General features: G+C 45.7%; 1 protein-coding gene across 3 annotated transcripts in view; it reads left to right on the top strand.

Annotated features, from left to right (window-relative positions):
- The window catches only part of LOC144799517 (uncharacterized), a 119861-nt gene that overhangs the window by 83923 nt on the left and 21466 nt on the right, over positions 1-14472 (top strand). For 2 of the 3 annotated variants that reach the window (XR_013603827.1, XM_078670875.1), the window contains exon 5: positions 7976-8068. The exons of the other annotated variant lie outside the window; for it this stretch is intronic. Coding sequence is in view for 1 of the 2 variants with exons in the window: in XM_078670875.1 (XP_078527001.1) it covers positions 7976-8068 (93 nt within the window). In the remaining variant the exon portion in view is untranslated. The remainder of the gene's footprint in view (positions 1-7975; positions 8069-14472) is intronic. 3 annotated transcript variants of the gene reach the window in all.

Below are 14472 nucleotides of genomic sequence, written 5' to 3' on the forward strand. Positions count from 1 at the left end.
GAGGGAATGAGGCTACCAGATACTTGGCTGGGAGCAGAGGTGGTACCGATATATAAAAAGGGCTCGCCTCTGCTCCCCGCCAATTATCGTCCGATTAGCCTCATTGATGTCAGTCAAAAGTTGTTCGGAAGGCTGATCCTGGATAGACTCCAATGCTGGATGGAAGAGACAGAGATCTTGAGTCCCCTTCAAGCAGGTTTTAGGAAGGGTGTCTCAACAGTGGACCAAATATTGAGATTAAATATGCTATTCTGGAAAACTGCATATGTAGAAGGAGGGTCACTCTATGCAGTCTTTGTGGACCTCCGTGCGGCCTTCGACCTGGTCCCTCGGGCCAGGTTGTGGGCGGTATTGGAGGATATGGGTGTCCCTGGAGACATCCTTCAGATTCTCGTCAGGCTCCACACAGACAATTACGCCCGGGTAAGGTATGGAAAAGGTGGCAGGCTTACAGATAGGTTCCCTGTCCAACGTGGGGTAAGGCAGGGGTGTGTGTTGGCGCCGACCCTGTTTTGCTTATTCCCAAACGGGGTGATAGAGCACCTGTGTGGAATCGCCAACATCGACGCGCCAGTATTGAACAGCAGCAGGGTCCCCGCGATTATGTTTGCGGACGACACCCTGCTGCTGTCCAAAACACCAATGGGGCTGCAAAGGATCCTGGATGGATTCTTGGACTTTTGTAACAAACGGGGTCTAGAAATAAATCCAACGAAGACAAAATTTATGATTTTGAGCCGCAAACATAAAAACTGCCCAAATCCACGCCTAGGGCCAACACCTCTGGAGAGAGTTAACGTGATTGAGTATCTGGGCATAACACTTAATCACAACTTAACCTGGCTGCCGCACAAAACAAAAGCAACCACTAAATTAATCCAGAGGGCGGGTGCAATCACTAGAATCGCTAAAAATTCCCCGTTTCGTCCATTGGCACCTGCAATACAAATTTATAAGGCCCAAGCACGGGGTGGTATTATTTATGGGGCTGAACTATGGGGCCACACACCGCTTCACTCCATACAAGTGGCCGAGAACAATTTTATTAGACACTTGACGGCTCTTCCTCTAAGCACTCCACTACTTCCGTTGAGAATGGACTTGGCACTGTGCCCAATTAGTGAAGAAGTGAGCCTCAAACCATTGACCTATTGGAGGCGCCTCTGGAGTAGTCAAGAGTTGAGCCATTATAGAAGCGAATTGCAGGAGCTTCTCAGAATGATACCCGCATCCAAAATTCAATGGCTCAAGTACATAAGAGACATGTGTATGAACCTTGGAGTCCCAGAGCTATGGAATGATCCACAAGTAACATCGCTAAGGCTTCCCAGGAAAGCACTTTCTAAACTTTTCTATGGTTTTATGCTCCAGAGATCTATCACCTCAATCCGGGAGGGCTCTTTAACTGACATATTCATCAAAACAAAGGATAACTACAGTTTTGAATATGTCCTCGATGCAATGTCCCCTGTACACGTCAGGAAAAAATTTCTACAATGGAGATATGGCTCTCTTCCCTTGAGGTTGCTCACTAAAAATTGGGATGGTAACCAGGCCTCAACCAACTGCCCCGCGTGCAACTATAAACTAGAAAACGATGTTCACGTGGTTTTATTTTGTAAAGCCTACCGCAACATTAGGAGCTATTGGCTCATGCCATATCCAAGGAACTTGGGCTTCCGAACTTATGCCCCAGCCTATAGAGTCCTTAAAACTGACCTTACATCTCCTACAGTGTTTGTAATGGTGAGGTTCCTGACAGCTATGTGGAGAGCTCGAGCAAGAATTATAAGTGAATCCACTGTACCATCGAATTTCTCCCTAACATATTCTAAGAACTTAACTGTAAAAACTGAAAAATGATTTTATCTTAAAGATGCACTTTTTAAAGCTAGAAATTGACTTTATGGATTTTAAACTGATCAATCCTTGTTTATACACACTTTTTAAATGCTCTAATGTTGTTTGCTTGTACATCTTTTATGATCAAACAGATCGAAATAAAGATTGTTGGATTGGCCTTTGCGTGTGGCTTTTAATAAAGAAAGCACGCAAATGGCCAAAGGCGGTGCATGTTCCATCTCTTCTTCAAATGTTCACTCCCACAGGGTTTGGGTCTCGGGAGAGCAGCGGTGCGCAGGGTGCAGCCGCATTCCTTATCGCATCGTGGATCAGGTTATTAAATAAACCCAGCGCAGTCGCTTTCACTTTCGCGGCTGCACTTTTGTTTTTTCTTCTCTGCTCATGTTTTGGAATGTGGTGTTTTTGCGCTTTTGGGGTGAAACGCGCTTGACGCTCAGCTGACAGAAGGTAGCGCGTTATGAGTCTGTAAACAAACTTTGTTGGATACCGCCCGCCTTTTAACTACACGCCGCTTTCATTTTCACCATTGCAGGTTTTATTATTTTCATTTGGAGGCCGCGCGCCTATTACCCACAAGTCCACTTGTTTGTATCATACACCCGCTACTCTAAGCAGGGACTGCTGGAACCAGTCAACACCGATGCAAAGAAAGTGCATTAGGCCCTAGCAATCCAGTCTACATAGGACAATTTGATTTCTGATTGTCTCTTTGAGCTTCCCCCTTGCCCCCTGACCCCTCAAAATCCAGGACCTCCCGTGTTGATTTAAAAAACAGCATTTTCAACCTTCACAGTGTCCTGCTGCGCCACAGGATTCTGCAGCTGTCGCAGGCATCCTCGCACGTCACATCCGATCTTCTCTGGAACCGTCACAACTGGAGCTTCCCAGCTGCTCGCATGGCCAGTGCAGCAGGACAAACGCGCATTCACTGCCTGCTGCTTCCCTGGCCGGACCCGCCGGCAGAACTTCTCCGGACTCAACCCCCCCTCTTAACAGTATAATTCGCCTCATCTAATTCCCTTTGTCATATGTCACATGTACCAATAAAGAACCTGGCTGGCGTTCCAACACTCATCGAAACCAACTTAAAGGGGCGCAACTTCAGACCACATGGAAATATACAAAACATTGAAGTGTAAGAAAAAAAACAAGTTCCAAAAATACACTCTGCTTTCAAGGACGACTTATACATGCCCGAAAACTACTAGCACATGTGCCAAAAAAGAATCCATCGCCCAGGAGAGACGCCCAGGGCAGCATGCACGCTGCAGGACATGGAAATATGAAACCACTTGAATGAAAAGAAGTAAATGCATCCCAGCAATCTGAAACTCCAGTGATTCTGGCATGTCCGAATCACAGCTTCGGCTAAATTCAGGCACCGCATTCACAAAGTACATACACAGATTGACATAATGACATACGCTGACATACAGGAATCTTGGCACTCAGACCTACAACTTGCAGGTCACTTACTGTACACTGATAAAAAGATAACAGGATTTATGTACAAGTTGCAATAAACACACAAACTGATGTACACAAGCCAAATAAACAGCCTCATACACAGTGACGTGTATCCATGCACACATGACCGACAGACATTATAAGTTGCTTTCACGTAGCACTAAATGCCACACGCGAGTCGATGTAGGCAGCTGGGCTGTGTTCTAAGATGTCCTAGCCGCATAATAAAAATGTTTGATTCTAAATGCCACACGTCGGACTTTTCTAAGTTCTATAAATAACAGGTGTTACTAATAGCTAATATATGGTATACAATGTTCCCCTTGGAAGGATGGAAGGGTCAATCTGCCATGCCAAGACTCAACCTTAAGGTCTCCACAACACCACATGTGTCAGTGGTGAATGTTCCGCTCACTGAGCTATCCTTTTTGCAATAAAGGGCCTCGCATGCAGAGTTCCGACATACAGGCAAAGGACAAGAAACAACAGAGACCCTACTCACTGGGAGCCAGGGTAATGTAAGCAGAAGTAGAAACAACGGTTCCTGTGGGAAATTGTACCAATCCGTAATAATGTTTATGTGCAAAATTGCAATAGGCTAGGCTAAGTTGGTGCTGATAGGAAAAGAATTTATATACACCACATTTGCTAGTTGTCACAATCAATATTTATATATAAAGAAAATATATACATTTTCAAAGAGCAAAGCATTAGTGCGTAGTGTTCCCAGTGAACATGGAACCGCAAAAATTGGTGACATATTTGTGATGTGCACAAATCGTTTCCAATATTTCATAAAGTCGACCATATTCAATAATACAGAATAGAGGCAGCGTCTTTTTGTACAATAAAAAGGCGCTGGTTAATGGTTTGCTTTCGTTTTTGTCGACAACGTTTCAACCCTATGTGCAGTAGAGGCTCTCTTCAGGACCTAAAGATGTAGAGATATCTTAGGCAGTCGTTGCGCTGCCGCGTGGTGTGTGTGTCACAAGGTAGTGAGAGGTATAGAAGGATTGACTCACATGGGACCCAGCCGGCCCCCGCTGTGAGGGAAGGGGGCCCGCAACAAGGGTGGCACAGTGGATGAACCTAAGGATGGGTGGCAAGTATTCCAAGGAGTCCTGGTGGATCTCGGGACTGGGGCGGAAGGCACAGGGAGTGCAGTTGCTTCAACTTGCGGTAAAATCACTCATTTTCAAATGACTGAATAATACAGCCTTGCCGGTCCGTTCTCCTTTGGAACAGTGTTCACCGAGATTCTGGTGCGCGTGCAGCCGCTACACGCATGTGTAGAGCCACGTCTGTCTGTCTGTCTACACTGCCCGATTTAACCGAAAAATAAAAATAATCATCCAGAAGGCAGATAGTGGGTCCACATTGGAGTTATAACGGGCGGACCTATGTACATGCATAGGGCAGTTGAGTTGCTTATTCATTCGGCCCTCTGCAAAGGAAGCCTCGCTGGATGTGACCGGTGTGTAGAGTATCAACGTCCGTTGAACCCGGGCTCGCATCGGTGGGATCACGGGTGATGGAACACCTCAGCCTCCACACCTCTTCAATGTTTACCTTCTAGGAATGACTTCCACCTCCACCAGAAGGCTGTCAGTGTACTGTACATTAGAGTCAGTCAGTCAGTCAAAAGCTTTATTATCGGTTAAAAACCATAAAAGCACATATATACACAATTAGATAAAAAAGCAAGTTGTACATTAGAACAAAGAACGAGCAAGAACATGTAGGAGGTAAACTGTCAAACAAGAGCCATACAAATGTAACAGCAGAATCTCCAAAAGGATGGAGAGAAGCCCATCAGACATGAGCACATTCTGATGAATGAAACCTTGGTGGAAGCTGTGTAGGTAAACTCTCGGTGGTATCACAGGAATGAGTCCAGGTGTACCAGGTACAGCCTGTCCAGCCATTGACTTTCAAATGGATATCGGGTGTGGAAATCGAAGAGGTCTCATACCAGCAAACAGATGTTTACAAGCACCACACTTACAATATTGTTTCCCATTTAGCACAAATGGTGCTGGTCTTGCAACCCTTGTGGTCAGCAACATTAACATGAGCAGTTTACAATTTCTAATCAAAACACACATTTTGTTTTCATCAGTTTAACAATTTCATTCAGTTCCTTCCAAAATGTCGAGTGAAGTTCAATTTGTTGCCTACTGTGTGACTGTGAAGATGGAAAGTTCACTTATTTACAAACATTGCTTTACTCTGCGGGCTCCCAAAACATGTGTATTGGCTTCAGTTTACATTTCCATGCAGATTAGAAGGATCCCAGGCAATCCTCCATTTTAATGGAGCATTTTAACAACTGCTGACCACCTGGGAAAGAAGGAATTATTTCTGAGAGGCACTGAAGTGAATGGGTACAAGAATTCAGTGACTGACCCTTAAATTGGTCTCTTATGATAGGCAAGACTGCCACACACTTACACATCTTCTTCACTGCACTATTTATCTCTACTTTGAAGACGTTGCAGGCCGGTCACTTCCTCTGATATTTACAATCTAACAAGCGATCAAGAAAGCTCTTTATTGCAATGCAATATGTCTCGCATTTAAGTTATTAGTATTGTAAATAACAATGCATTTTATTTATATTTTAAATCCCAAAACATAAATAAAAGGCATTGTCCTTTACAATGCCAATAGCTCAAACTCGCGTGAATGCGAGACCTATTGCATTGCACGTTCTTGTCTTTTCTTCCCGTCACTGCCAGCCACAGTGAGGGACAGGAAAAAGAACACCATTGATCCCTACATCCAGGGTGTGGAGGGCCATTAGTGTTTTGTTTTTCAGTTATAAACTCTCACTTTTGGGGTTTTCTTTTCAAAAAGAAAAGCTTTTGGAAAGCTTGGTGTATGTCCATCAAAACCATACAAATACCCCAAACACTTTGCACATTATGACTGTTCCTTTCAAAGTACAAAGTGTCCGCTGGCTTGGAGGTCGACTCTAAATTTGGTGGGTGGAGGACCTTTGAAATATCAGATGTAATGATAGAGGTATCTGGATCCATAGATTCCGAATTAAAAAACACATACTTCATCTCACAGACCCACACAGCCAATCACACACCCACTCACACATCTACACAGCCACTAACACACCCACTCACAGACCAACAAAACTACTACAACACCCACTCACAACCACCCATACAGCCACTCACACACCTGCTCGCACATTCACACACCCACTTACACACCCATACAACCAGTCACACACCCATACAGCCCACTATCACACTCACTCACAGACCCACACAGTCACCCACACACCTACTCACACTCCCACACAACCACTCCCACTCCCACACTAACTCACACACCCATCGAGCCACTCACACACCCAGTCACAGATCCACAAAACCACTCACACACCCACTCCCACATTCACACACCCGCTTACACACTCACACAACTACTCACACACTCCTGGAGCCACTCACACACCCCTGGAGCCACTCACACACCCAGTCACAGATCCACACAACCACTTACACACCCACTCCCACATTCACACACTCCTGGAGCCACTCACACACTCACTCACAGCCCTATAAAACCACTCACACACTCACTCACAGCCCTATAAAACCACTCACACACCCACTTACACACCCACACCACTACTCACACACCCCTGGAGCCACTCACACACCCACTTACACACCCACACCACTACTCACACACCCCTGGAGCCACTCACACACCCACTTACACACCCACACCACTACTCACACACCCCTGGAGCCACTCACACACCCACTTACACACCCACACCACTACTCACACACCCCTGGAGCCACTCACACACCCACTTACACACCCACACCACTACTCACACACCCCTGGAGCCACTCACACACCCACTTACATACCCACACAACTACTCGCACACCCGTATGGCAAGTCACACACCACGCACTCACAGACCCACAAAACTACTACCACGCCCACTCACAGACCCATACAGATACTCACACACACACTTGCACACCCACTCTAAATCCAAATGAAAGGTTGTCCCAACAAGAGCGGAGCAGTCTTGGTGATTTTACCCTGAACATTGACCCACTGAGGTAATTCTATTAAGTGTATGCAGAAAAATAAAGACCTGCTCAGAGAGCAACACCTACCGTTAAAACTTCAAGAACCATAAGGCTAAGTGGGCCACACCCACGGAGGCGATGAAACACCTGAGAAAGAGGGAAATAAAGAGTGTCTCACTATGACAACACGCCGTTTAAAAACGGAGACTTGTACCGAAACGCGTCTGACGTCTTATTCATCACAATGATGAATGTAAACTGCATTAGGCCCCTTTAAACTATCCATTACCGAAATGCTATAGTAACTGATTACTTTGTAAAAAAAAGTCTGCCTATGTTAAGCTCTCAGATCCCCGAGAGTCTTGGTTCACACTATTCATAACTGCAGACACACATAAATAAAATAACATATAAAAATCTCGGAGATGAGAAACTTTTCCATCCTGCACCATATCTTGGAAATAACACTGTTTACAACGGTAATGTGGTAGTCTATAAACGTCACAATTTTGACGCTTTCTCAAGTGCTGAACTGTTAACTTATTGTACGTGATTTTGCTTTCTTAATACAGATGTTTGTTTGAGAAAAGAAGAGGAACCATTTTCAAATGTTATTGATCATTCTGGGCAGGAAGTCAAAAAAGGCAGCAGGGACATCACCCCAGGTGCGTTACTAATGGCTCTGTGACTTCTCAGTGCTGGTATTGGATCAGCGTAGACCGTACTCTTGAAATAGATTGGATGACAAGAGACGTTTGTGTGGTGTGAAGTGGGATGAGGAGAGGCCTCTTCTTGGCCGAGGGTAAGCCGGACGGAGACCACCTCGGAATACAAGGGAGGATGATGAGCAACCTTCTTCTTGACTTGGTTGGGTATTGAGAGGTTGCTTCATGGTTGGTGTTTGAATGGGGTGGATTTGTCCTTATCTGGGGATGGATAAGGAGAGATGTCACCGTGATTAACCCTGGGCGTAGTTCGTGTAGTATCGTCACGCGTAGCTACGCGAAGTGCACTTTGCACTACGCGAACTGCTTAGTGCACCGTGCAAAATGCTGCTCGCACTGATTGCACAGTGCCGGATGCTTGTCCGCACTGTGCAATCAGTGCAAACCGCATCTTGCACAGTGCAAGCGGTCGTTTTTTGCCGCTCTAGTAAATTTCTACTCGAGCGGCAGCTTTCTCAAAACAGAATGGTAGTTTCTCATCGCGAGCGGTCGCGAGCATGCACGGCCACTCGCAATGAGAAACCTGACCTCCCCGCGTTGAGAATCTCGCAGGGAGGTTTATTTTCCACGCTCGCGATTGGCAACTTGATGTTGCTGATCGCGAGCGAGGAAAAAGTCTCGCCGGGATGTCCTTTTTCTTGCTCGTGGCCACCAACTTGACGTTGAGGAACGCGAGCAAGCAAACAATTACAGCTACGCTACGCATGTTTGCACTGTGCTTCGTGCAATTCGCGTAGTGCGAAGTAGCACAGTACTTCACCCAGGGTTAACTGTGATCTGGAACCTGAGATAGGATGAAGAGAGACATTGCCATGATCTAGAATCCGTGATTGGATAAGGAGAGACCATGCCATGATCTGGGGTAGAATTAGAAGAACCTTGGAATAGGAGGAGGAATTGATGTGGGATGTGGGAATTGATGCAGAATTAATTCGGAAAGACCTCAACATGGTCTGGGATAGGAGGAGGCGAGACCTTGCCATAATCTGGAATAGGATAACGAGGGACCTTGCCATGATTTAGGATAGGATGAGGAGAGAACTCAACAGGATCTAGGGAGAGAACTCACCATGGTTGGCGGTGGATGAGGAGGGTCCTCACCATGATCTGTGGGTGGATGAGGAGAGATCTCGCAAAAATCGTGGGATGGGTGTTATGTAATGTGGATTTGTAGGGTGGAGTTTATCACCCGTGAGGGTATCCAGGCACTGGAGCAGGAGTGTAGACTCGGCGGTGCTCCTAGTTGAACAGCCAGGTCTTCAGTTTCTTGTGGAAGTTGAGGAGTGAAGTGGCAGTCCTGATGCACTGAGATTGTTCGTTCCAGTTTTGGCTGCAGTGTATTAGAAAGTGCACCCTCCTGTCTTGTTTCTGCTGATGTGGGGCATTCGTGTGAGGGAGAGACAGGTGGAGCGTAGCGGTCTTGAGGGTTGGTAGAGTTGGTTGTTGAGGTACGCTGGTCCTGTGTTGTGGTGAGGGGCGGACTCGCTATGATCTGGGAATGGACGAGGAAAGACCATTCTATGGTGTGAGATTCAATGAGAGAGAACCTCCCCATGGTCTGATGGGATGAGGAGAGACTTCACCGTGATACTAGATAGGACAAGGAGAAACCTTGCCATGATCAGGGTTCTGGGGTAAAGGGAGAAGAGACTTTGCCATGATCTAACATAAGATGAGGAAAGATCTCACCATGATCTGGAATAGGATGAGGAGAGACCTTGCCATGCTCTGAGAGATGATGATGGGAGACCTCACCGCTATGTAGGATAGGATAAAGCGAGACTGAGCCATGAACTTGGATCTTAGACTGCATGAGAGACTTTACCATAATATGGGATTTGATCGAGGCGAGACCTTGCTGTGTCCTTGGATCTGAGATATGATGAGGAGCGACCGTGTCATTATCTGGGATGTAATGAAGAGAGACCTCGACATTATCTAAGATAGTATTAGGGGCCACCTCACCATGATCTGGAAAAGTGGAAAAGTAAATTTTGCCATGTTCTGTGTCCCTACGCTTCATCCATCATATGTTATGTGTGCATGACCAATATGCATATGTTATTCCCCATGCCTGATTAATGACGCAATTACAGTTGTGTCCACCTCTAGTATGCCATTTCCCAGTCTTCGTGAATACTACGAATATCAGGCCTATGTAAAGTAATGTTGCCACGATTCTTAGTGTGCACGTTATTCCATTATAATATCCCCGTTTCTAGGCCTCAAAAGGGCCTAGACCACAGATTCAGCTCCTGTCTCCTGAAAGCCTCGCTAAGGAGCGATACAGCCCCCACCTGTATCCTCGACCCTTCACTTACTTCCTGCCTCGCAGTGCCCGGTGCAGCTTGGCTCTGCCTCTTAGTCTGCCAAAAGTATGTTATAGTTCCAGTTATCAGTTCAGTCCTCCTCTTCTGCATTCCTAAGCTACTGAACTGCATCAATAGTTTCCGTCATTGTCTAGCCTTCTCGTCTCCACGTTAGAAAATACTGTATTTAATGGTCATTTAATATTCTTCATCACGCACTACATGTAGAATAATGCATGGTCCAGTCCTAGAATCAAGTTAGCTTTTCCCCTCATGACTTCTAGTTTATATCAACATGTTCCCTAAACATCAGATACCAGATAGGGTTTAGGTACATGTCGCTCCGACCCTTCAGACTCTAGTCTCTGCTCCTAGCACAGAGTTCATAGCCCCCAGCTTCTCCTAGTAATACGTCATTGCCAGTTTTCGCGCACCATTAGGTTAGAGGTCCCGGCTCCTTAGGTAGCCCCCTCCAAAATTTCCGCCCATTCATGACATATTCTGTTACGTTTGCACCACATGTCTATGTATACGCCCAGTTACACCTCTTTTTACTGTTATCTCTCGCGACTGCTACGCGTTACGCCTTCTGCTCCACCCACTGCTACGCCTACTGCAATGTAATGCTATGTGTTTGCGCTATGTATATAAGTCAATGTTTTGTTATTAAATGTTAGCGCGCTCATCCCAGACCCAGCCCCGGCAGCTGCCGGGCCTTATTATCCTATTCCCATGCAGGTTGTCCTGATCCTGTCCTTATGCTGTAATAAACCTGCAGAAACTCCTACTACCTCGAATCTTGACTCTTATTTTATTGAGCTATCTGTTATGCTATAAGTCTAGTCAAAAATAGGGTATTATTTATTTATTTACCACATAATGGCGCCCGAATAGGGACTTGCCCTTTCCCCACGCGTCGGTGAAGCCACGCCGACCCCCTGACCCTCTGCAGTCGTGACGGAACCATACCGTGCACTGGCAGATATTTCTGCTCCAAGTATCCCTCAGGCCCACGGAGGAGACGGAGGAGGCGGTCCAGCATCCAAACGAGACGGTGGAGGAACGCGGCGAGTCCCGACCAGAGCCCAAGCCGAGAGTCCAAGGTCCGAGGTATCCGGAGGCCCACCCGTAACTGAAGTCCGAAGTCCGTCGTAGTCCAGTCCCGTCCGAGGCTTTCCGTTCCGTGCTGCCCGGTGAGTACCATTGCTGGGGTAGTATCTAGACAGGACCAATCTAAATTGACTCCTGGCCCGTGGGTTGGTGGTACCCAAGCCCACAAACGAAGTGTTCACCTAGGTGGATACGGGTCTTGATGCGTTCCTTTATGGGACCGGTATGTTCCGTACTGTTACAGCAGTGCATCCAGTAACTCTAGTCTGTTCCGTTCTCGAGAATTCTGTTCTGTTTCTGTTTTCAGTATTTTCAGGTAGTATTCTGTTCGAACTGTTATGTTATGATATTGTTTAATGTATTTCCAATGTCGTGGTATGCCTGAATTGTTTTCCCAATGGTTATTGTTTTTCGTGTATTGTATTGTGTTCCGATTCAAGTTTAGAATGCCGCTCTTTTCCAAGTTACGTCAGTTAAAAACTAGAAAGGGTCTGTTAGAGGAAGCAGTTCCTGTCCCGCCTAGGGACAGTCCAGGTCATTTTATGTATCAGAAACATGGCATAAGCGCCATAATGTATCTAGATTTATGGGTAGAGTATACCAAACAGTTAGAAGAAAAGTATAGATGGCCCGTATCGGGTACATGGGATGCCGAATGTATCATGCGAGTAGAAGAAGCATTATGGAAAAAGAAAGCCAGACAGTCACAGAAAGATGCCATCGAGTTATGGCGCAAGGAAGCTCATAAAAGAACGGAAAAGGAAGTCAGAAAGTCAGAGTTAAGTAGAGAATCCCAAGAACGAGCCCAAGAAAGAGAATTAATCGAGATAGGTGAACAAGTCAAAGCCGAACAGTCAGACAGACAGAGGCATGCCCTTATTAAGGGTATGTACCCTCTTCTTGCCGAAGGAGTGCCAAAAGCGACCCCAGAGGCATCCAGTAATTTCCCGCCACCATTAATTCCGACCAAGCTACGTCACAAACCGACCGCAGCTGATATTTTTATTTCGTCCTATTTGGACGACACAGTTCCCGAATATGCAAATCCTGTTCGTGCTCCGCCAGTCCCTGTAAATCAGGCACTTCCCGCTTCTTCAGACACCGGAGTACCTGTTACGGTAACCCCGGTCCAGTCTACAGTTCCATTTCCCACTCTGCCAGGACGTAGAGCCTCAGTAGACGACTCCAGTTTAGGGGCCGCAGGAGGAGCTACTCCTCAAACCCCGCCGCCACACAAGCGTTTATCAGCACTCGAATTACATGCACAAGCATCACAGCGTACGCCTAAAAGTAATAAGTCTGTCACAGAAATCAGGCAAGCCCTTAACGAATGTGTCTATGATCCAGTTCCAGGCGAATATACTATGGTTTTATATTCCTTACGTGTAAGGAGAGTGACCGAGTATCTAGTCACCTTGCCGAATATGAAAGAAGATCTAGACAGAATATATCGTTTCATCCGTACAGGGGATGATCCAGAAAGTATTGGCGAGATTATGTCTCAAAGGAAAGCCGAGATTCAGCTCATGATATTAAAGTTCCTGATCAATTGTCTAATAAGAGAACAAGATTACCCGTCTAAAGATCCCGCCGAAATGAGAATCCTGACAAGGTGGAGTGATAATATAGCCGAGGGTAAGCACAAGACCGTCAGTGCCATGGAGAGTATGTACAAGAAAATTCGTAAAGAAATAATAAGGTTACACGACCAGCGTAAAGCAGCACAAGTAAGCGAGAAAGAAAGTATCTCTGATCCTGATGAGGAAGAGAACGAGAATCCCGCCAGAATAGCGTATGTAGGAAAATCCAGATTTCCAGATCGCCATTTACGTCTAGAACCCAAGTCTATTTTTCAACATCTAGCACCAGAACAAGGTTCCCTAGAACAAGTATTTCAAGCTACCGATCACATTCTGAAATCACGAATCGGTTATAGCGAGTTAAGTACCATGCATGAACAAGAACTAGCCCGATCAGCAGTCCGATGGATTACTGATTCTACCACTTTTCCAGACGAAATAGTGGCACAAGTGTTTCTGAAATTGCCCCCAGCCGAGCAACGACTGGTGGGTATGTATATGATCCAGCACCTCATTACTCTGTATGAGGGTCAACATTCTGATCCAGGCCCGTTGCACGATATCCTGAACGAGTTACTCCAGTATAGATGGAGAGGTCTAGGTACCGATTTAGTTAGTGTCATTCTAGAACAGCGTCACAAGTATCGAACGTTTTTGAACCCGCATTTTGTTCATGTCTCACCCCCAGAAAGTAAATCATTCTACATAGACAGACAGAATCCGTTACGAGAAGTCCACCCAGTCCAAGGGGCGGGTGGCGTAATGCAACGAGTGTTTGTATACACTCCGATTTCAAAGATGGAACTTCTTGAAATGAAGAAACTAATTCCCTGTCATGACAAAGATCCAGCAGGGTTCCATAGAGAATTAAAAGACATGCTCCGTATGGGAGAATACACTTACCCAGATATCATTAAAATGTTAAAGGTCCTGTTACCCGCAGGGGTGTATGAAAAGTTAAAGGAAAAAGAATGGGAGGTGGGAGAGAAAAAGATCGATTGGGCAGTTCTAGAAGCTGAAGACAAGGCACGAGTACCAGGTACCGGTCTTGGAGATAAATGTAAAGATTTACCAGAATTATTGATTCAAGTTTTACCCAGATTATTGACAACTAGGAAAGAAGACTGGGATGCAATCTCAGCCTGTAAACAGAAACAAGATGAAGATATTAGTGATTTTTATTCTAGATTTGAGAAATGTTTCAGTATTAACAGTGGTCTCAAGACAAGTAGTGAGTCATACCCTCACCTTTTCGTTACTAAATTAGTCGAGAATTCAAGTCCACAAATTAAAAACCGAGTTTTGAAAGTCGAAAGCACCTGGCAAGCTAATACTCCGTCCCAGA

This window comes from Lissotriton helveticus, chromosome 12 (genome assembly GCF_964261635.1).
Source record: "Lissotriton helveticus chromosome 12, aLisHel1.1, whole genome shotgun sequence".
NCBI classification, from domain to species: domain Eukaryota; kingdom Metazoa; phylum Chordata; class Amphibia; order Caudata; family Salamandridae; genus Lissotriton; species Lissotriton helveticus.